The sequence below is a fragment of the Sorex fumeus genome, unplaced genomic scaffold, assembly GCF_029834395.1.
Source record: "Sorex fumeus unplaced genomic scaffold, SorFum_2.1 ptg000002l, whole genome shotgun sequence".
Lineage (NCBI taxonomy): Eukaryota > Metazoa > Chordata > Mammalia > Eulipotyphla > Soricidae > Sorex > Sorex fumeus.
In genome coordinates this window covers 25,341,225-25,365,486 of record NW_026606059.1, presented here as the reverse complement: position 1 = coordinate 25,365,486, position 24,262 = coordinate 25,341,225, and the positions used below count along the sequence as shown (strand labels likewise).

At 42.6% G+C, this 24,262-nt stretch overlaps 1 protein-coding gene across 5 annotated transcripts in view; it reads right to left on the bottom strand.

Moving 5' to 3' along the window:
- The window catches only part of JPH1 (junctophilin 1), a 91,382-nt gene that overhangs the window by 18,749 nt on the left and 48,371 nt on the right, over positions 1-24,262 (bottom strand). For all 5 annotated transcript variants that reach the window (XM_056128908.1, XM_056129082.1, XM_056128993.1 and 2 more), the window contains exon 3: positions 1,706-1,824. In XM_056128908.1, the coding sequence (XP_055984883.1) occupies positions 1,706-1,824 (119 nt within the window). The remainder of the gene's footprint in view (positions 1-1,705; positions 1,825-24,262) is intronic.

Genomic DNA, 24,262 nt, shown 5'->3' with positions numbered 1-24,262 from the left:
GATAAGTATTGATAAATTGATGGATGAATAAATATGGATGGATTCATATTCATTACAGGATTTAAACCTCACCTGAAGATTTAAGGTTCACATGAAAGAAAACAGCCACAACCACAGGCTGCCTTTTTGGGTGCTGAACTATTGCAGGAGTAACTGACAAGCAGCATCTCCTCTGGACCTCTCTGCAGCCTTTCACATCTGTGCTGTCTTACTTTTTTCTTATGTCCTCCTTACTACTACTCTTTGTTCTTTGGGAAAATTAACAAACCCTCCATTCTCATCCTTCTTCTCAGCACTTTCTTCTCGTCCCTTCATCCTTCCTTACAGCCAGGTTTCTAGCTTTTATCTGAATCTTGCTATTCTGTTCGCTTTGTTCATTTACCCACTGTAATGCTTCGTGTGTTATATATAACATCTTTTAGAAACCGACATGTACTGAGCTCACAGATGATGAAGGGTGCTAATGATTCAGCTAAATTAAAGACAAACCAATGCAGAAAAATATTTATCATGAAAATACAAATTCTGGTACTCAAAATTTTAGAACAAATTTATTTGTGTCTCTTCACCAGAGCTCTAAGGCCCACTCAATCACTAGGAAGATGGCATTTATCAAACAATAGAGAAGCCTATAGGAAAACGTGGCCATTGCCACTTTATTAACACCATTATAGAAAAACAGTCAGGGCCTTGTGGAAGTGAGTTAAGTAGTTAAGCTTCCTGCAATATTTATTTTTTTGCTATTTCATAGCATCTGAGAGGTAGACAATCAGGATTTGTTTTCTCTAAAATGCCATTTTTTTTCTTGCATCAGGACATGCATTTTCCCCTTAATCCGTGCAGATTAATCTGTCTTTAAAATGATACTCTTCATTATCTTCTAACAAAGTTGAGCTTTAGTTTGGTACATTAAAAACAAAAACAAAACAAATAAAAACCCAGCACAAGGGACTGGAATGATAGTACAGCAGACAGGGTGCTTGCCTTGAATGCAGCCAACCTAGGTTCAATCCCCAGCTCCCCAATTGGTCCCCAATGCCCCTTCAGGAGTGATTCCTGAGTGAAGAGCCAGGAGTAAGCCCTGAGCACTGCTGAGTGTGACCCCAAAACAAAAACAAAAACAAAAAAAGGGGGAAAAAAGGAAATAAAATTTAACCCCCGCCCCAACTCTGCTCCCTAAGCAAATAGCACAGTGCTTTTGGGTCTTTTCTCTCTGCTGATGTCATTACCCACTGACTCTGAATTTAAGGCATTTATTGTAACAGTGGTCACTAACACATCGACACTACTTCTTAAAACCAGTTTCTTTCCTTTATGGGATGGAGGTTCTGGGCCACATCTCAGGGCGCTCACCAGCTATTCCTGGCTCTGTGATCAGGGGTGACTCCTGGTCTTTTGGGTGACAGTGGGGTACAAGGCAAGCATCTTAGCTTCTAAGCCCTGGTCCCCAAACCACATACTTTATTTGTGCTCCCAACTCATGTTTGCCATCACCTTGAAACTTTTATTTTGGAGTCCGAAAGGCAGGAAGGAAGACACTGAGGACTAAGCCCAATGCCAAGTTCTAACTCACCAACAGGTACTTCGTCCCAGCTCCCACTTGCCCTGCAAAGCGGGCTTCATGGAGCACAGCTCTTCACGTGAAATGGAAAAGGAAATCGGACATACTGCTCCCTCCTCTCACACCCCAGGACAAGTGTTTTACCTGGTTGGTAGAAGTCAGGTGACAGCTCCCTGGCAACGGCTCTTGCAATATCACACTCCTGGCGGGCCGCCAGTGCAGCCTGGTCCGCAGCATCGGCTTTTGCTCTTGCGTGTGCGGTCCTACACCAAGCACAAAAGGCCATTGAGCAAGGAGGGTCCCATGTTGCTTACACACAGACAAATAAGGTGCTGGCCACCCCGGGGAAACCAAGGCTGATTCTCATCATCAGCCTGTGAGGGTAAGTTTTGCAGTCGGACTACTTAGATTGCCCTCGGAGGGAATCAGGCTGGATCCATTTAATATTGGCCCAATATTCTGAGCAAAATGAAAGGATGAGCCAGTTCTGATAAGCTTGAATTAAAGCTGGTTTCCAAAAGGTGTGGGATTTGATCTCCTGTGAACTTGGGGTGGTATTCAGCCTCAAGCCACATAGTAGAATTAGAACAAATGAATGAATGGGGGAATGGAACCGCCGGGGTGGGGGGGGACAGTTTAATTCCTAGGGTAGCACTGTAGTACTGTCCTCCTGTTGTTCATCGATTTGCTCGAGTGGGCACCAGTAATGTCTCCATTGTGAGACGTGTTGTTACTATGTTTGGCATATCGAATATGTCATGGGGAGCTTGCCAGGCTCTGCCATGCGGGCAGAATACTCTCAGTAGCTTGCTGAGCTCTCCGAGAGGGGCGGAGAAATCAAACCCAGGTTGGCCGCGTGCAAGGCAAACTCCCTACCCGCTGTGCTATGGCTCCGAACCAATTCCTAGGGTAGACTTGCTCTAATGATTTGGTTCAGAAGGGATTTCCCAGGACTACTTGCTGGTCAAGTAGCTCTCCTGGGGAGGAACATAGACTTCTAGCGCTGTTTCTAGGTGTAAATACTCTGACCACGGCCAATTTCAAGTTAGCTGTGTGATGTCAGTGATGCGGGAACTGGAGCTAGGCAGCCCATGGGAGCTGGCCAGTAGGTCAGCTGGTCTCCAGAAGAACATGGAGCTGCTCCCTGAGGGTTCCTCTGGTACGAAATAAAAGGAACATAGTGGGGCAGAGCTGAGGGCCTTGCTCCCTGGCCCGCCTTCTCAGCTGAAAGCTCTTCTCTTAGCTAGGGAGAGGGCGGGGGTAGTTGGGGGCTTCTTGATGGCTGTCCAAGATAGAAGGATTTGGAGAGTCAGGCAAAAAACTTGGGGTTGCATTCGCTTCCAGAGATCGATTCAGTCTGGTCGGCATTCAGAAGATGATCCTGGACTCTTGGAGTTTTGATCACGGACCTCCAACTTCTTCAACTTTCTATTTCCAAAAAATGAGGCCGGGCCACAAATAATGAAGAGCAAGTTTTCAGACTTAACACCTTGCCACTGGCACATACCAGGGGTGGCTCACACTTGAACGTGGCTTCACGAGTGCAAATGAAGCACCAGAGTCAGCACCGTGGTCTCGAGGAGGGGCGGGCCCTTGTCTCTGAGGCTGGCTGGGAGGAAGCACTGGGGAATGGCATTGTGCTTGAGCGGGACAAGCAAACACAGCACAGGAGGCCAAGAGAGAATCCCTGAGACCAGACAGCAGGAAGGAAAGAGGGAGGCTGGGCCTGACCTCTGAGACCAGGGGACACACTGGTAGGAGGGCCCATTCTCAAACTAGTTTCTCGCCCTGCCTCTCATCCTGTGCTTCCACGGGGCCTGAGTGATTCCTACTTAGGACTGAGCCAGACCTCAAGACTTCATGTCCTGCTCTGTAAGCTTCATGGAGATGGGGATTTAAAATTTTTGATCCTCTGCCATATTCCTGATGCACGGGGCACTGCCAAGCGCAAAGCAGTTACTGAGAGATGGCAGAGTTATTTGTGAAAAGAGGAATGAATGATGACACCTTAGCAACAGTTGGGTAGTTACTTAAAAATAAATGCACCGACAATGAGAGAGAGAGAGAGAGAGAGAGAGAGAGAGAGAGAGAGAGAAAGTGAAAAAATCAGTGGTTGCTCAGGATTCAGGCTGAAAGTAGGGCACAGATGAATAGGTGGAACATAGGGGTATTAGGGCAGTGAAATGATTCTGTAGGCAAGTGAAGTGGGGATATGTGACATATTTTGAAGGCCACTGAAGTCCAGGGGGACGGCTTGAAAGACCAGAGCTCATGCTCACATCCAGAAGTTCCAGGTTTGATGTCAGTAACGGCACAGTCCCCAAGTACTTATGGGAAGAGTCCCCCTAAGCACAACCGGGTATGGTCCAGAACCCCCCAATGAATTAAATAAAAAAATCTGGGAGAGTGTAAATCAGATGTAAACTATGGGCATCAATTAATAATATTTCAGTTTTGGTTCATCAGTGGTACCACCTACAGCCACTAAAACAAAATGATAATAATAATGGAAACTGTGGGCCTTGGGGAAGGAGGTGCACAGGAACTTGGTATTAGGTACTTTAGGTTCAATTTCTCTACAAACTCAAAACTTTTCTAAGATAACTCTATTATTAAAATTATTGTAAAAGAGGGGATGGAGCGGTAGCACAGCTGTAGGGGGTTTGCCTTGTGTGCAACCAGCTTGGCTGAGCCAGATTTGATTCCTCCACTCCTCTCAAAGAGTCTGGCAAGCTACCGAGAGTATCTTGCCCGCACGGCAAAGCCTGGCAAGCTACCCGTGATGTATTCAATATGCCAAACACAGTAATAACAAGTCTCACAATGGAGACGTTACTGGGCACGTTCAAGCAAATCAATGAACAATGGGAGGACAGTGACAGTGACGGTGATTGTAAAAGGGGTCAATAGTGCAAAATACTTTGCACATGGCTGACCCCAGTTAAATCCCAAGCACCACTCCAGGGCATTTCCAGGTGACTGAGGAGCATCGCATCCGTGGACCCTCACATTGAACCACCGGCTGGGTTGGCTGAGAATTAAAAAAAATTCCCAACCATCAAAATTGATATTTCAGAATCATGGAGTATATACAAAGTCATCCCTGTTTAGAATTTTGAAACACAGTGGGGAGGATAGGAATATATTTCTAAATAAGAAGATAGAGGAACTATACCTGGGAGCCCTCACTGATGGTGGATGATGCTTTATTTAAATTTTGTTGTTGTTGTTTTGGGGCTGGAGTGATAGCACAATGGGTAGGGCATTTGCCTTGCATGCAGCCGACATGGCCAATCCGAATTCGATTCCTCCACCCCTCTCGGAGAGCCCGGCAAACTACCGAGAGTATCTTGCCCACACGGCAAAGCCTAGCAAGCTATGCGTGACATATCTGATATGCCAAACACAGTAACAACAAGTCTCACAATGGAGACTTGGGCCTGCTTGAGCAAACTGATGAACAATGGGAGGATAGTGCTAGTGCTAGTTGTTGTTTTGGGGCTATACCTGGTGCTGTTCAGAGCTTACTCCTCACTCTGGGCTCACTCCTGGGATCACTCGTGGCTGGGCTCAGAGGACCATATGGGGTGCTAGGAATCAAACCTGGGACAGCCACATAAAAGGCATAAAAGAACCTGCTGTACTGCCACTCTGGCCCCAGAGGGGTGATGTTTTAATTCTATGTGAGTCTGACGATCAATGGGCACCTTCTGCTTTGTTCTTCCAGTTCCTCACTATACTTTTTTTTTAAATTTTTTTTTTTTTACATCACACTCAGCATACTCGGGGCCTACTCTTGGCTCAGTTCTCAAGGGTCGCTCCCAGCTGTGCTTGACTGCCAGAGTTTGCATCCAGGCCTCTTGTATGTCATGTGTGCGATGCTTCTGAGCTCTTTCTCCCTGGCCCAGAATCTCATATTTTTTTTTCTTGGAATTATTTTCCATGTTATTGGCTATTCTTAGCTAGAGCCTAATTATGTCTAGATGTTATAATTAATGAAGCCATAAGGATACAGTGAGGCTGCCTTATAATAAAGTCTGCAAGTCCTTCAGTGATAAATGTATGAAACTCAAATACAATTTATCCTCATCCACCCATAACCCCACCGCTCCACAATCTAGTAAGACGGTGGTATTATCTCCACTCTTGGGACAACAGGCTACCCTAGACGAGCGAGAAGCGCAGCTTCACCTTGATGCAAATAGATTCTGTAGGCTCAGCATCAGTGAAGCCCCACTTCGCTGAGAGAGGTTTGTGCTTAACCCTCTCCTTTTTGCCTTGCTCTTTAAGACCAAACAGAGGGGGCATCGGGTGCCCCTGTTGTGTCAGCACTCCTGCACAGCTGTCAAGATGAGTCACGCACACCACACGCTAACCTGAAGCCAGAGGTCAGTTTGAGAGCCCTCTCCCTGATAACAAGAAGAGAACAGGCCTCATTGAGTTTCCTACTGCCAAATGCTTTGTGTGAACAGCCACTGAAGCTGCATAGTTTCTGCCCTGGCTCCTGTGAGGTTTCATTCATGGGTTTAGATCCCAGGCTCAGTTTCCACCAAGTGGCCGGCAGGTGAGACACGATAGTGTTCAAGAGTGGGGGGGTGGGGGGGCCTAGGAATCCTTTCATTCAGGCCAGTCCGTCTGCAGAGATGAATTAACACAACGCAAAGCAGAGGCCCTGCTTGTGACATGGGTGCACACACACACACACACACTCACACTCACACAAAGGCCTTGGAATCCTTTCATTCAAAAATATGCTGAGGTCCCCAAAGTCTTCACAAATCTCTGAAGACACACACACACACACACACACACACACACACACACACACACACACTCCATACTGATCTAACTGGTCTAGGAATTCTTTTACTTATTCAAAAATATGCTGAGGTCCCCAAAGTCTTCACAAATCTCTAAACACACACACACACACACACACACACACACACACACACACACAATGGCCTAGGAATCCTTTCTTTCAAAAATATGCTGGGGTCTCCAGTTAAAGACACACACACACACACACACACACACACACACACACACACAATGGCCTAGGAATCCTTTCATTCAAAAATATGCTGGGGTCTCCAGTTAAAGACGCGCGCACATACACACACACACAATGGCCTAGGAATCCTTTCATTCAAAAATATGCTGGAGTCTCCAGTTAAAGACACACACACACACACACACACACACACACACACACACCACACCCCCCATACTGGTCTAGGAATTGTTTTACTTATTCAAAAATATACTGAGGTCCCCAAAGTCTTCACAAATTTCTAAACACACACACGCGCGCACACAGACACACACACACACACACACACACACACACACACACGCTTGCCCAAGATTCCTTTCATTTATTCAAGAATCTGCTTAAACCCAGAAATCTTCACGGATCTCCCAGTGTCACAAGGCCATGCGCTCTCTGCCCTAAAGTGGGGTAAAGGCAAGTGAAAAGCAGCTTCTCTGGGTTAGGCCTGAGCCACGAGCTCTGTGCGAGGGCAGGAAGCTGGGGTTTGGGCGTGCACAGTGCCGAGGTATGGGCGAAGAGTCCCGGGCGGCTGGATAAGCTCACTCAGCAGCTCAGTGACTCCTTCCTGGATGGAAGCCCCACAAAGGTCACTTGTGAACAGTTGAAACATCAAATGTGGAATTCCTGCATGTCAGGCATCACCCGGACTTTAACTTCATTACAACTTTCTTTGCCAATCAGTAATTTGATGAATACTGGAGGTTCCCCCTGACTGACTTTTTCTAGTGAGTGAAACAGGGTTTCAGGTACTCTTAAGTTCCCTTACTCAGAACTCAGAGACTGCTTTCTTTTTTCCCCCCTGAACATAACACTGTAGTTAAAAAAGAAGTATATCAATAATACATTGCACACGCATATCTGCATATATTTTTGGTCCCTGGCACCATGTGGTCCCCTGAGCACTGAGCCAGAAGTATTTCCTAAGCACTGCTGGTCATGGTACTAAAACCAATAAATGTAAACCAAAAAACAAAACAAACATTAATGAAAGATACACTGAAATTATACTAAATTTGGTACTTTTTTTTTTCAGTACTGGGGATTGAACTCAGGGTCTCACACATGTAAGACTTGTGCTCTACCATCGGGCCACATCCCTAAAATGTGAAGATTTAAAAAAATTGCTATGCATTAGGTGAGTCAGCTTATGATTTGATTTAAAAGTTGATGAGAAGGGCTATACTCAAATGGTAGTCAACAGGCTGTACATGTAAAGTTTTGATGTCCAAATTTCAAACCATGGATATTAGCAGAACTTAAAATCACAAGCAAAAGAGATGGAGGATATAGCCAGGTGGAACCAGGCACACTTCACATTGTGAGAAAAGCTCTGGGTTCTGACCCTGGCATCGAAACAATTTATTGTTTGTTTTGTACTTAATTATCTAAATCTCAGCTGAGAGCAAGACCATTCTTCTGATTGCTCAAGCCCAAATCCTTGAGTCATCTGCAAACACCCCCCTTTCTCTGACATGCCGTGACTAGGGTCAGCTGATCCAGTCACACCAGATCCAAAACACATCCCCCAGTCCAACCATTCCTGTTCTGCTCACTGCTGTTGTTCTTGCCCATCACAGTTGCTGTCACCAGGACTATTGCCATGGCAGACCTGACGTCTCTGCTGTTCTCAATGTCCCCACCTTAGATCCCCTTTCTCATTCTCTTGAAAACTCTGACAAGACCACAATTCTTTCCTGGGATATGCCATCAGGGATAAAAACATGCAAAATAAATAAATAAATAAATAAAAAACCTACTGCCTTTCTTTTTTGGACAGCTACATAATTCACTTATGGGACATCTGGATTTACGAAAACCAATTATCTAGAGCATAACACAGTTGTGGTGCTTTTTAAGCCAAAATCTGTCTGCTAAGCAAGGGCTACCCTTGATAGGAACAAGCAGCAGGAAAGCCGCCGAGCTCAAGTAGAGACACGATTTCTCAGTCGTTCCACTTGTGTGAGAAGCTGGCCTTTCCATTTGATTTGGTTCTCTGTATGACCAACCGGCAGGGCTCAACACATACACAGCCTTCCTGCCAGTCTATACATCTATTTGTTGGCTAATAAAGAGTTCACTAATATCTAAATTTAAATGAAAAAAGATTACACTAAAGCTTCATCCTTGCTAAATTTGGATGAACTATGTCTCCTGGTTCCCATCTTGATAGCGCCAACTTACTAGTTTAGCACTGTATAGCACTGTCCTGTTGTTCATTGATTTGCTCGAGGAGGCACCAGTACCGTCTCCATTGTGAGACTTGTTGTTACTGTTTTTGGCATATCGAATATGCCATAGGGAGTTTGCCAGGCTATGCCATCTGGGCGAAATACTCTCGGTAGCTTGCTGGGCTCTCCGAGAGGGACGGTGGAATTGAACCCGGGTTGCCGAGTGCAAGGCAAAGGCCCTACCCACTATGCTATCGCTCTGGCCTAACTTACTAGTTTATGAATGTAATATTTTCCCTGAGATTTTTTTTTGAAAGTGAGAACCTAAATAAGCCACTTCAAAAGAGAATGACTGGGTTGTAATTTTGAACAAATTACATTATCAGAATATATATATACATATATATGTATATTTATATATATATATTTTATTTGTCCCCCTCAGGACAATGGGCTTATCTATTCCTTTCCTCTAAGCCATATACGGTTATTTAATTATAAAAAAAGTAAATTAAAAGGCAGGGCATTCCATTGTAATGTGGTATTTGGTGTTTTGAGGATTCCAATTCTCACAGAGGTGCTAAGATAACAAGCTTAAAAGCATTATGAAAGAACCAAGAACTAGAATGAGGCCAGTTGAGGCCCCAGATAAATTCTGCTTATGAGATCAGAAGTTAAACAGCACTTTAGTGAACATGGAAATCATATAGAATCTAAACAATAGCACTTAGAATTTTATTAAAGGGAGATAAAAGACCAAGATTCACATAAACAAAGATCATGTGCCTTTTGTAAAATATTGTACATTATGTATATCACCATCGTGTCTATAAAGATCTAGGTGACATAATCATTTTACTGAAATATTTGGTCTCTGTTGATTAACTTGTGTGTCTTACTGTGCTATCCAATGATAACTATCTCATTAATCTTTCTCTTTTGGTTAAGGATAGCAGGAAACCAGGACTACAATGATTCTTCACCTGCATGTGTGACTCTCTCTTCCCTCACTATGTGATTTTGACTTTCCCCAGTGTCAGAAAGGCTACTTACATGACTAGTCATACTCTTTCTTTCTTTTGAAAGTGGGAGAACAATGGAAAAGAAGATCTTGGCCAATATGCTCTTGTTACACTGTTTTCTGAATTCTAGTCCCCTCTGGGACACAAATAACAACTTTGGGGCAAGAGAACCTAATGTTTGAATTCCTTAATAGGATTTTTTCTCTATATCCAGCACATTTTCAAGCTTGAAAAATAAATCCCTATTCTTAAGTACTTTAAAGACTTTATTCCTTAGCATTTGATCAAACTTAATAAGCTTAAAGGCTATACTCCTTGGATAGGCTAGGCACAAAGCACATTTCTAATCCTCAGTTGGTATATGCCAAGTAACTATCTTTACTTTATTCTGAGTTTGAGAAAAATTCATCTAAAAATTGCATCTCCACATAATTTATGCATTGAGAAAAATCTGATGTTAAAAAGTTAAGAGGGATATTTTATTCTTGAGAGATGTTTTAGATGAAAGGCCTTTTAATGAGGTCATTTGAAATTTCAAAAACATCATCACTAAATAAGATTAAAACTCTCCTTTGAAATATAAGCACCTATAATCCTTTGAATGGGAAGAATGTACTTTCTGGTAATATATATGTTCATGGTATACATATATATACACATACATTATATACATATATACATATGTATATATGAATATATATATATAGAGAGAGAGAGAGCCCAAGTAAAGTGGAGGAAGGACTTGAATAGAGACTTCTGCAAACAAGATATACAAAAGAGCAATAACACATGAAAAGGTATGCAACAAATCAAGATCACAATCAGTTACAACCTCATATCTGTAAAGATAGCTACTATCAAAACTTCCAGAAAATAACAAGTGCTGGTGAGGAGATGAAGAAACTGGAAACCAAACACTCTTAGTGAGAATGCAAAATGGAAGAGAATCACAAAATAATCCACAAGTTCTCCTTTCAACTCGACAGAATTGAAAGCATGGTCTCAAAGAGTTATCTGTATATCACATTCATAGCAGCATTTTTTCTCCCAGTGGCGAAAAGATGGAAATAACCCCAAGACACACAGATGGATGAATAGAGGAACATAGATCTGGGATCTACATAGGCTCGGCTTTAAGAAGGGAATTATGACACACGCTACAACATGATGAACACTGAAGGCATTATGCTAGATGAAATAAACCAGTCATAAAAGAATAAATGCGGCATGATTCCTCACATATGCAATGGCTAGTCAAGTTCCTAGATAGCAAGAAGGATAACTGTTGGGGCTGGACATCAAGAATTGTTATTCCATGGGTTTAGAGTTTTAATTTTGCAAGAGAAAAAAAATATCTGAAAATCGCTTACTTACACAGTGATGTGAATACGCTGCCACTACTGAACTGTGGTTACGATGGCAACATTTTTTTGTTAAGTGCATTGTCGAACAGTGAAAAACAAAGACACAAGTGGCTTGATGGGTGAGTATTTATAGAGCATCCTATGGGTCAGAGGATGTGAGGAGAAAAGATCAAAGGCTGAGCTGTCTGAGGAGCTGCATTAGCCCAAGCCACAGCATGCTGAGTGTCTAATGAGAGGAAGGGTTCTAAGGAAAAGGAGTCACCAAGGGCCATTTCATGGGAAGAACTTGGGAACATGAGAGTGGCCTCCTGGTGTTTGCCTAGCCCACTGGGGGTGGCGATGGGAGGTGGATGAATGGGGAGCCAAACAAAACTGACACAGAGACTGTCTTTAGCAAATATGAATAGGATGGACAAATGGGTCCAAAAAAAAGCATAATGGGTCACCACAAGATTTCTGATTTGGTATTCAGATGGTTTTATTATTACAAATAAAACTGTGCAGCTGGAAGGAGAGTCTGAAGGTGATGACAAGTTCAGATTTAGACAAGCAGGATTTTACATGACACAGACATTTATAGCTGTAAATACTGGGCTGTCATGCGAAGTAAAGGTCAAAATTAGAAACAGGAATGTGGGCATCATGATGAGTTCACAAAAGGTGCATGGATCTGTTAAGGATGTCAGTCAAAAGAGCAAAGAGGTCTTGGGAGACCATGACCCAAGTGTCCTAGGTCTGAGCGGAGTTGCATATAGGTAGAAGGTGAACTTCCAAGAGAACCCTTTGAAGTTCTTAGTTTTGGAAAATATCATGTCCTTGTAAGAGTCCACTGGTAGGGAGAGGCCAATTTTTCTTTTTTGGTTAAAACAAAAGCACACAGAATCTGAAGAAGGGATGAGGTGTTCATCCCGATGTCCGCTGGAGGACAGTGAGAGCCGAGAAAAGGGATGATTGGTGAGAACCTTGGAAAGGACAGTTTTAGCAAGAAGGCCATAGCCCAAACATACTACTGAAGGGGGCTGGTGAGGAAACGAAGAGAGGAAGGAGAGGAAGCAGGTGTGGGCCACATGCTGGGGATCTTTGACCCCAGAAAGGAAGGAGGAAATTTGGACAGTAACCAGAAGGACAGGCAACGTCAAGGGAAGAGAAGTTTTACTGGCATCTTAAGAAAATTAAGAGCTGATTGGTGTAAGAAGAAAGACCCTCAGAGAAAAGGAAAAACTGTAGAAACCTGAAGAGGTGACAATTATCGGAGTTAGGGCAAAGAAACAGAAAAAGTATATATAGTTGGAGTCAATGATTTTACATTATTTGAAGGACCCTCAACCTGAAATGAGTGTCATCAGCTCTGGAACTGGAGTTGGGTTCAGCAGCCCAGTGTAGCAGATCCCGACTGGGTCATCTGATTTATTTCCATATTTGTAATGAGGAAATTGTTCTAGATAGAATGAATTTATATGAAGTACTTACTACTAACTTACATGATCACATTTAGACAACACATGGCCTTTTTTATTCTGACTAAAATTTAGGGGTGGTAGGAAGAACATGCTGGGGGCTTAAAATGGCAAAGATATGGACATGGTACACATTCTAAGGAAGAGAAGAAAGGATACTGGAACTGTTGCATGAGGCAAAGAGGAACTAACTTCAAGCCTAGATAATGTTCAATTTTCCTAGCTTGGCTCTTCTCTGGCAGAAGCAGGGAAGGTGGCTTTGGTACAGAGAAGGGACTCCAGGATGCAGGATGGGGATGCAAACCACGACTGAGCTTTGGGGTGGAGGGAATCAAGGCAAGAGTGGGTGCTGGACCAGATAAAATAGGAAGGGTCCAGTTAGAAACAAACTATGTGAAGACAATCTGTTAACTGCAAAAATCATAAAAATGCAGATTATCATACCTGTAACTAAAGTAACACTTCTATCTTTCTTATGTAAAATTTTCTAGAAACTGATTTCTTTGAAGTAGATTTGCTTATTAAAGGATATCTCTATATATACATAAAGTGAAGATATATATTTTTTATTTTTTAAGATATACATACATGAAGTGAAAATATATATATATATGTATATATCTTAAAAAGTTATCAGATTCAGCTACTAAGTAGACTTTTGGTAACAAAAGGAAGACCAAATAATTTTTACAAAACACGTATCTTCTATATAACAATACTATATAATAATTACATGCTATATAATGATTACATACAAAACTATATATAACCAGGTAACATTTGCTTATTAGTAATGCATCATAGGAACCTGGATGTTTCAATGATATATGGGTGTATATATGACATATGTGATATATGGTATATCTATAGATGATATGGATTGTTAATAGTTTGTGACCCTTAGCACTTGAGGAGATGTCTGGAAAATGATTAGAATGACCAAGTTGATGCTATTTTATTTCCACATCAGTGTTGTTCTTCTCTTCTTTTTCCAATAACCTATTATGAGAATAAATTAGAGTATGACAAAGACTTAGAGCAGAGGGAAACTAATGGTCTGAAACATGTACCAGCAGCTCATGGTGTTCAGTTGAGGGACAAAGGGACCTAGTGATGGGTGACAGAGAGCTCATCGTCACTGCCTACTGCAAATGCCTAGTAATAGCATATTCTGTGGTATGCCTAGATTTAATTTTTTTTCTTTTTTGGATTTTGGGATTTTGCAGTCTCCTGCCCCTGCGCCTGGCTGCCCTCGCCAGGGCCCCTTGGAGGGGAGCGGGTTGAGCTTTCCTCCCTGCCCCGACCAGGGCTCCGGCAGCCAAAGACCTCTAGGACCAGCCACCACCATGCTGAGACCACTCTCCGCACACATGAAGGTACTGGCAGAGGGACAAAGTCATGCGGGTTCCAGGGCCGAGATCTCCAAGCCTACTCGGATTGGGGCCGGGAATCCTCCACCCAGATCCTCCAAACTCCAGTAGGAGGGAGTTATGTCGCATTCGCGGCCATGCGACATCTTATTATGACATCTTATTATCTCATTCCTACTTTGGACAAACTGGCAGGCTACCGAATGTAGCCTGCCCACACAGCAGAGTCTGGCAAACTCCCCGTGGCGTACCCAATATGCCAAATACCAGTAACAATGATGGGTCTCATTCTCCTAAAGAGCCTTGAATATAATCTCAGGGCTAGGATGAAGGAGGCGTTACTGGGGCCTGCTCGAGGCAATTGACGAATAACAGGATGGTCGTGATTACTTAAAATGACTCCAAAACCCTCAACTTCCAATTTTCCACTTTACTTTGTTCTGTCTGGACAAGCCTCAACAATGAATATCCAACGACTCTATTCCCTGACTGGGCATTTGATGTGAACAGTGTAAGAACTTGTGACTGACACAAAACCTCTTGTATTCAGTTTTTTAAATTATTTTTTTTTATTTTTTAAGGGGGTATGAGGGGGTGAAAGGGCACTGGGTCATACCTGGTGGTGCTCAGGGTTTGTTGCAACTCTGTGTTCAGAGGTCACTCCTGGTGGTGCATAGGGGACCTCAAAAAGTGATGAGGGTTGAACTGGGACTGGCTGCATGCAAAGCAAGTGCCTAAATCCCTGTACTACATCTCAGGTCCTAAATGTGCTACTCCGTCCATTTACCATGGATCTAGTTAATTTATTTTTGCTGGGGGTGGGGTAGGTTGGGGATTTGGGCCACACGAGGTGGTGGTCAGGGATTACTCCCAGCTCTGTGCAAAGTGCCTTAACACCTACCACGCCCCTCCCTTTACTCCCATCCTGCATCTTAAACTCTGCTATAGCTGTGCTGAAGCTGCTCTATAGGCAATGCTGAAGCAACAAGGGTACAGTCATCCTCTCAGCAAACTATTTTTGCTCACTCCACGTTCCTCGGTAAGAAGTGTAATGCAGTTACTAGTGCAGTAACAGAACTTTGTTTCATGCCTGGACTGTGACAATTAATCATTCATCAGTTCAAATAAGAAGTCCTTAACTATTTTTTATTTTAAATCTTCAACCTCTGGCTGCTGCAGCAGACACTGGGGACAAAAATATAATGAGAATAAGGGATTTGCTCTGATTGCCATTAATCTTCTAGTTTGGAGGAAGTGAATCTTGCAAGTTCTGCTTCCGAAGATGTGAGTTATAAAACACCATGGGGGCTGGAGAGATGGAACGGGGGTTAAGGTGCTTGTCTGGCAGAGAGATGACCTTGGTTTGATCCCCACCACTTCAAATGGTCCCCTGGGAATTGTCAGGACTAAGCCTTGAGCACAGAGTCAGGAGTAAGCACGAAGTACAGCTGGGTGTATTTCTCAACCTCCCCCAAAGTGAAAATTAAAAATGCCATTAGAGCTGGAAGGAGCTCTCAGAGCCACTGTCCCTGTCCCTGTGCTTCCACATGCACAGACCTTTCTTCAGTAGGAACTTGAGACTTAGAGAGAATGAGGAACACAATTAAAGTCACACATATATTCAATGGGAAGGATAGGCAGAATTCAGGTCTCCATTAGTGCAAACCTGGGTCACTATTTTGTGACCGGTTTCTGCACTACAGTCTCTTCAATTTTGCTTCAGTAAATATTCTGTTTTATAATGACTTCATTAGGTATAAAGTTTTCTTTCTGCTGAAAGACTTCATATCCGTATTGAGTTTTAGGTTCTTACGTTCATGTGTCTCTGGCTGTGCCCTGCTTATTTTTATATTCGATTCTTTAATTTTAATAAATATATGGCTCCCATTGAAAAATGCAAAGTTTGAGGGTTTTTTATATGTATTTTTAAGTTTCAGATTTGGCTGACTTCCAAATGAAATAACACAGCTTAGAAAACATCTTACTAAAGACTATAGGGAAGATTTGGTTTTCATCAAGGTTATTCTTTAGCAGGAACATTTTTAGGTGGTGTTAAAAATACTACAGATTCATCCAACTCAGAGTTGCCTTTCCCAAATCACCAAATTAGTAATTAACGCCTCCAAGTTTTAAAGGAAATATCAGAAGATCATCTAGTTCTTCGCGAATTGAAAAGTTTCTCCTTTTATCTCATGAGAATCTCAAACAATTTCTATTGCAAGTTTAACTGTTTTCATTCTTTGCTACATTAGACCGAGAATGGAAGCTTTTCATTTAATACTCAAGAGATAAAAGCTTATTCAAAGCTAGTAAGAAAAAATGGAGGCAGAAATAATGTATAATATAGGGCAACTGACCTTTTGATCAGTGTCTTTAAACAAAAGCAACACTGGGCATAATTTGGGAGCAAATGCAGTTCTGAAGATAAATATATGTACATCAGGATGAAACTGTGTATTTCTCCTTCATTAGAAGCGGTGGGAACAAGGTAAAGCAGGATTTAAAGAGAGTGAAAGAGTCCTGGGAAATTCTGGCTCCAAAAACAGTCATCTTTTCTTTCCGGTCCTGATAGATCGTCAATGATCTGCTTTGAAACTGTATCTTCGCGGTGCTTATAATTCTTGGCATATTCTTGACCAGGAGTTGAATGTCTGCCCAGATATCTACTTAAGACATATTCGAATGAACTTTTAACCTTCATTTTTTTCTTGTGGTGGAATGAATTGACTCTGGAGCCAGGCTACTATGACCGTGAGGAGGTTGGAGGGACACCCCCTCACTCCGGCTGCTGTGGAGAAAGCGGGGTCCACCTCTCTGGACTCTGTTCCTTTGCAACAGATGCACAGGCCGGAAGGACCGACTCCTCTCCCATCCCAGATTTCAGACTGAGTCCAAAGAATCTCCACAAGAATTTTATGCACTGAGGGAATGCTGCTCATCCCAAGAACAATGTCGACATTTATAATGTGATTTATACTTAAAAGTTTTCTCTTGAGGCCAAAGAAGTCAAAATCTACTGCTTGCTGTTTTGTCACCGGGAAGGGAGCAGGAGGCTCTACCTGGCAACCTCCAAGTCTGTCCTCCCCCTGGCTGAAACTGTGCAGAATTAGAGGAAAATTGGGGCCTTCTCCGTTGCTTCACTGATTTCAGATGGAGGCTCATGAGATTTCAGGTTCACTTCAGAGCAGCAGGCAAATGTTTTCAAAGTGAGATTTCCTGAATGTGCTAAATTTCTCCCAGCAGCTAGAGTTTGAAAAAAAATACTTTGTAGTTGTTGGGGGGAGCTCCATGCTCAGGGCTTACTTTGGCAGGGTTAAGGGGATAATTTGAAGTTCCAGGGATGGAACCTGGGGTGCCCATGTGTAAGGCAAGTACCTTATCCATTTCTCTCTCTCCCTCTCCCTCTCTCTCTCTCTCTCTCCCCGTCTCTCTCTTTGGTCCAGTAGCTTCTTCCCTTTTCCAGTAAAATCACAATAGTCTAATGACATGAGGACAGACTTGTGTGACAAAGGATGTACCCAGGTATTAGAGATCCTTTTTCCTGGCTGAAGTAGGAATGTAGACAACCCCCCACCCTCACTTAGGCAGAAACGCTATAACCATGAGTTGCTCTCAAGAAATCTCATGTACACCAATAAAATGTATTTAGGAATTCAGCAAATTTGAAGCCAACTAATGTTGATAATGGACCAATGAAGAATGATACTTCATTTTCTCTGCTTTGTTATAGAATGATACAGGTTAGATAAAACCCCTTTATACCTTCCTATAGGTCTTTCTGGCTCAACCTATGACCCCAGTGATGAAAGGACAGGCCTGCGGAAATCAATCATGTTATCCAGAATGCCCAGCATCTTCAGAAGTATATAATGGCAGAGTGGAAAGCCTTGGAAAACTTTGACCTTGGAAAACCCTTTCGTGTTTGCTCTAAGGAAGGAGAGTTCAGAAACCTATTTCCATCCAAGACAAGGAAGAAGCATGGGCGTTTGTGGCAGCTGAGTTCAGAACTGTGCTGTTACTACTAGTGCTGCAAATGTCTACTGCTCCTTATCTTCCTACTGACACTCTCCTCACTCCAGATAACATTTCAGTTTTGGTTTCCTAATATCATTCTCATGATCTCTCTCCTTTTCTCCTGACATCTCTTTGCTATCCTCACTTTGTGACCCATTTTGTTCTACCTCAAGCCACACCATCAACAAACTACATGATTTACAAATGTCTAGAAATGCTTTTAAAATCATCTTCTATTTCCAAGCATACAGGTAATACCAACTGACTTTTCACACGACGCTCACTTATCTTTCCACTTATTTTTGTAACTCACACACTGCCAGTTCTGCTCTGGGCCCTTCTGTAACTTGGGTGGTTCAAATCACAGCTTCTTCACCTTTAAATCTGCCTCTGGTGGACAGTCATTGCTGGCGACAATCAATCACAAATACAGAATTTCTCTGCAATGTTTTCTTTATCTTGCTTCTAAAGATGTGATTTTAGTTTCTGAAGCATACCAGTTTCATTCTAAATATGAAAGGACCTGGAATTACTATTTTTAATCTGCTTTGCAAGCTTGGAAGTAATTAGCAGCTGTAACTAACATTTTAAATGTGAAAACATGATAAATCCCTTGTATGGTAGAATGGAAAATTTATCGTAGAATTGTAAATCCCTTATATCATAGGTGGGAACGTTTTCTTGATTTTATAGTAAATTTGGGGGCAAGAACACATCATAAATATATGCAAATACATTATATGAGTGCATTTTACATGTATATGTATAACATGTATATACATGTATATGTATAACATGTATATGTATAACATATATGTAAATTTGGGGGCAAGAATACATCACTGTCTGCACTGTCCTCCCATTGTTCATCAATTTGCTCGAGTGGGCACCAGTAATGTCTCTACTGTGAGACTTCTTGTTACTGTTTTTGTCAGGGTAGATTGCCACACTCTGTTGTGCGGGCACGATACTCTCAGTAGCTTGCCCTGTTCTATGAGAGGGGCAGAGGAATCAAACTGGGGTTGGCCTGGGTCGGCTGTGAGCAAGGCAAACACCCTACCTGCTGTGCTATCCAGCTCAAGAATATATGATAAATATATACATATATAAATATATTATATGAGCATATTTTACATGTATAATATACATGAAATATACATATACATATATTTGTACCAAACATTAGTTTGCACCAACACTAATGTTACTCTATTATTATGTGAGTATAAAGTTTTGCTTTCATTTTGGATAACGACTAAATGCTAATAAATGAGTTGGGGGGGGTGAGTGCTGTTAATCCTTGAGATTATAACAGAAAAACTAAAAGGAAACTAATCAACCAAAAAATTTCAGAAATGAATAATTAAAAAAAATACAGCTCAAGCTCTTGTACCAACCACTAACACTGCCCTGGCAACTAGTAATTCAGGGCTGCTTATATTTTTAATTATAATTTCATCATGCTCAGCACCGGGCTCCTTTGTCAAATTAAGGCTTTATTACAGGGTTATTATGTAATTCAATTCCTGGGTTTAAAATGTCTCCTCTGTCTTGAAAACTTAATTGCAAATGGGATAGGCTAGACTCAATTGATGAGAAATCATACGGGAAGCCAAGTAACTAGATTTTAGTGATGGAACTAGAATACGGCATATTTTCGTGTTTGGAAAATTGGCTTCTAAGTTCCAGAGAGTGTTCACCAGTCTTCTCTTGATTGCTGTGGGAATTCATATTGACCCCAAATGTCACTTCTGAAGGAGGATTTCAGGGTGTTCTCGCTGTTATGTTCCTCTGATCCTGCAAAATCCATCTTAAAAGCCCGTTTTTTTCTGTCCTTAGCCACAACTTGGCACGGAGCCCCACTCCCTGCCATTTGCCACTTGTTCTGGGCTATTTTAATTCTGCACACGTTGTGGTAGTAGGGCTATATTTAAATCGGTCTGTGCGGTGCAGGAGCACGGCAAACGCACGTGGCACTTTTCCCTTTTTGACATAATCCAGTGGTGTTCTGGCTCTGAATCAAGCTGAATGAGGTTCTGTATCACACACCCCACCCCCGCTCTTGAGCCCACTCCCCACCTTCCAGGTGTTCAGACACCAGGGGTGGGGCAGGGCTGAACTTCTGGGAGGGATAAAATGATCCGAGACCCACGGAGCTGTCACGAAGCACTTTGTAGAAAATTGCAAGATGCGAAGAGCAATGCAAAGAAAAGCTGCCTCCAGCTCCTGGCTGCATGCCACGAGAAATGTTTGCAGTGCCGACAATTTTTAATAGACCAATATACACATATGAATTTTGTAAGACGTGATGTGGCTAATCTGAGAGTCTTGGGAGAAATGGGACGATCATCAAAAGGGCAGCTCTTTACCGTTTCTTTCTTTCTTTTATCTTTTTAATTTTTTTGGTGATGTTGGGCACAGAACCCAGGGCCTCAAAAGAGCCAAGCATATGCCCTGCCTTGTGCTTTGCCGGCATCCACTTTCTCAAGTTCCTGAGCCTTCCAAAGTAGATGTTTTAAGGATCTCTGGGCTACGAGCTGGCCCTCAACACTGGCCCCAACCTCCGCTTCAGTTTCTGAGCTTCTTACCTCTTTCCAGGTAAGAGGTGTAAGCTCCTAGAGCTAAGTGGTTGCTTTAGAGAGAAAAAAAAAATGGGAAGTGCCCATCATGGGGAAAAGTTAATGTTTCAGAAATACTTTCTGTAGAGAATTGCTTCTAGGGCCATCACACAGTTCCAAATTAGCCGACAGCTAGAATCATGCATTCAGAAGAAAGCTTACTTTAAAGGATGCATTTCACTAGTCTGAGAGTCTGGGATTGTTGTCCTGAGACCTGAACATCAAAGGGCATTGTGACATGCTCCTTTGGCTGGCAGAGGAGCTAAAGCCACATTAGTTACAGGATCTTATTGGCTATTGATCCAGGGAGCTAAAGTACAGAAGCAGGATTTCTGTCTGTTGACTTTTGAGATACTTCATTCTGACTGTGTGGGCTCTTTCAATTTACCTGCTGTCAGCCAAGATTCTACTTCTCCCCGCAACCCGCCAATTAATTTTACTGCCCAAGTAGATAGTAAACAACAGATTGTACTTCTCTTTTCTGGAATGGGCAAGAAAATAATTTAAAAGATGCTAGAGGAGAAAAGAAATTGACTCATGGACCTGTCAATTGCCAGAAACCACTCTTAAATGCCTCTTACAGGGGAGGGGCCACTAGTAGACTAGTTGGTTATACGCATTCAGGAATGCAACAGCCTTTCGAAAATTGTATCTATATCAGAGCAAAAATGGACATGCAGGAAATGAATCAAAATATAGTGGCTGGTTTTTTACTAGAAGGCACATGAGTGTTACTGAATATAATGATGCTCTGAATATCAGAAAGTCACAATTTAAATCCTTTACAACCTTAAGCTTCCAGACTATTAATTCCAAATTCCCATAAATAAAACACACTATTGTTTCCAAGTTATATTCTAAGGCTCCCTGGTATTCTCCCAGGCCAAAACCTAAACAATTTTTGTTTCTTAAGACATTTCCCAAGTACATTTCTTTGGTTGTTGTGCTGGGGATCAAATCGAGAGCCTCGCACATGCAAGGAAACATGTATTCTACCAATGACGCCTCCATGTCACTGCCATGCTCGCCTGTGTTAATCCCCGCCAACTCCTTATAAAAGGAAGAGGATGGAATGATGTGAGCCATTATACCACAACTATGCATGACTATTTAGAATAAATCATAGTTACAAGAAGCCTGGATCAACAACTTGCCTTGGAAATGCTGCCAATGGGAATATAACTGCAACTACATCACAACAAATAATGGATGTCCCTAAAGGAACTTCAAGTCCCTTCACAGAACTGCTTGAACAGCTTTAGGCGTGGGGTTTTTGGTGGTGGAGAATGGGCACTGGTGAAGGGACGGGTGTTTCACTGTATGACCGAGACTTAAACCCGAAAGTTTTGTAACCGCTCTCATGGTGATTCAATAAATAAAATTATTAAAAATGAAAAAAAAGTAAGGTGGAGTAAATGCCCAATTCAATCAGCTAATCAGTGGCTGAATAAATAGCAGTACTCCTACATAAAAAAAAAAAAAAGGAAAAGAGAAAGATACCAATCCTGAACAGTTGTGTTTTTAAAAAAATATTATGGGTTCACTCGTGGGTGAGGCTTGGCCCGAGCATGTGGTGAGTGGCCATGAGTGTGATGGTGGTTGTGTTCTGGAGGTTTTCGGCTGCCAGGGCTGGGTCCCTTGTGGCGGGGAGGGCTCTCACCCCCCCCCCCCCCCCTCTGGAGCACCCTGAGTGAAACAGCCTGATACAGGGTCTGGAGGCATGGTTATGGTGATTGTCATGTTATGCTCCCTTCCAGGAGATAAGGACATGTGATCTGGATGAAGGCTGATGACGCACAACACTTCATACCACACATCCTACCTATACTCCAAGAGTACTGCATCACTTCTGATGGAGTTCAAAGCAGGAGGCAACTAATTTAGAGGGAGATTTTTTTTTACAGGTATATATAAAAGCATACAAGGCTCAACTTCTAGCAACATTTTCAGCAGTTTTTCATAACAAACAATACAAAATACATTATTTCAATTCTGCTTTTGGGCAGGCAGGGATTGGGGTTTGGGATGGAAACACCTGAAATATGGTGGTTGGGAAGGTGTAATGGTGGTGGGATTGATATAAGAATATTAAATGTAATGAAATATTGTGAACTACTTTATAAAATAAAAAAATTGTAAAAATACCATTATGATAACATATCTTTGGGTTTTTTTTGGGGGGGGCACACCTAAAGGTGCCAGAACTTATACCTGGCTCTGTGCTCAAGAATCACTGGTGGCAATACTCAGGAAACCATATGTAGTGCTAGGATCATATCCTGCTTGGTTGAGTGCAAGGCAAGGCATTAACCCCTGTACTATCTCTCTGGCCCTACCGAGCATTCTTCATATGCTGGACATAACTTGCACTACCCGTTCGAAGACCTTTGCATGTAAGCCTCCCATAATCTGCCCCCTTCCATTATTCTAATCAAGTAAGAGACTTCCTGTAGTGTTCTTCCTCTTCATGCAACCCATGATGTAAGGCTCATGGTGCTGGTGTTCAAAGTTTCTGTCCCCGCACCACCAAAGTGCCCATGGGCCGTGATGCCCAGATACTGTCCTTATGTCCCCTTTGGTTTGGTCTTCATTGCCCCTTATCCCTCCCTCACAGTTTGTTAATAAATTCTGAAATCCAAGGCGCAGGGTTTGCCATTATTTGATACTGGTTCTCCTTTTTACTTGAGTTACTAAAAGATTAACTTTCTTCCAGATAGGAAATTTGATACTCTGGGGATGTGGGGGAGCTCCCAAGCATTGCCTGGGGGGCCTGGAGGGCTACTCCCTGTGCTTCTCAGCCAGCTGGGCCAGAGGTTCAATGTAAGGGCCTGAGGATGTTGCTCTGGCCATGTGGTACCAGTGATTCTCTGGCTGGGGGACACCATGTGGTGCAGGGGTCAACCCAAGGCTGACCACAGACCATGCGCAAGGTATGCACCTAACCCCTGTACTCTCTCTCTGACCATTTTTCTTTCCTTTTTGGGTCACACCCAGCCACGCTCTGGGGTTACTACTGGCTCATGCACTCAGGAATTACTCCTAGCAGTGCTCGTGGGACCATATGGATGCTGGGAATCGAACCTGGGTTGGCCGCATGCAAGGCAAACTCCCTACCAGCTGTACTATAACTCCAGCCCCATGAACATATTTCTTAAGTCAAATTAGACACTTCTTTTGCATGATTTTGACTTTTGTATAAAATGTTCAACTCTTGTATAAAATTATCTTCTAGAGAAAAACCATTTTAAATTTAAATAAAAAAGAACAGGAACTAGATCACGGGACTCTCTGCACTAGACAGCCAGGAGTAAGCTCTGAGCACAATGGGGTGTGGCCTCCAACACGAAAATAAATAAAATCAATGAAATCAAGTAATCCATGTTTGATAGCCTCTTGGTACTGATTTCCAGTGCCCCCAACAAAAACTGGGTGGGGCCCCAAATTCCCCATTCCCCAAGAACACATTACCCCCTGAATACTAGCTTTTCCATGAATTTATCACAAGATATTGGATAGAAGTGTCCCTCAGTGACTGTAAGATGCTGACCTATAGCTCCTCCTTGGGATGTCCAGCTGGTGACACATGCCAAGCCCCCTGAAGCAGACACTTGTCACCTGTGGTGGTGGCATAGGAA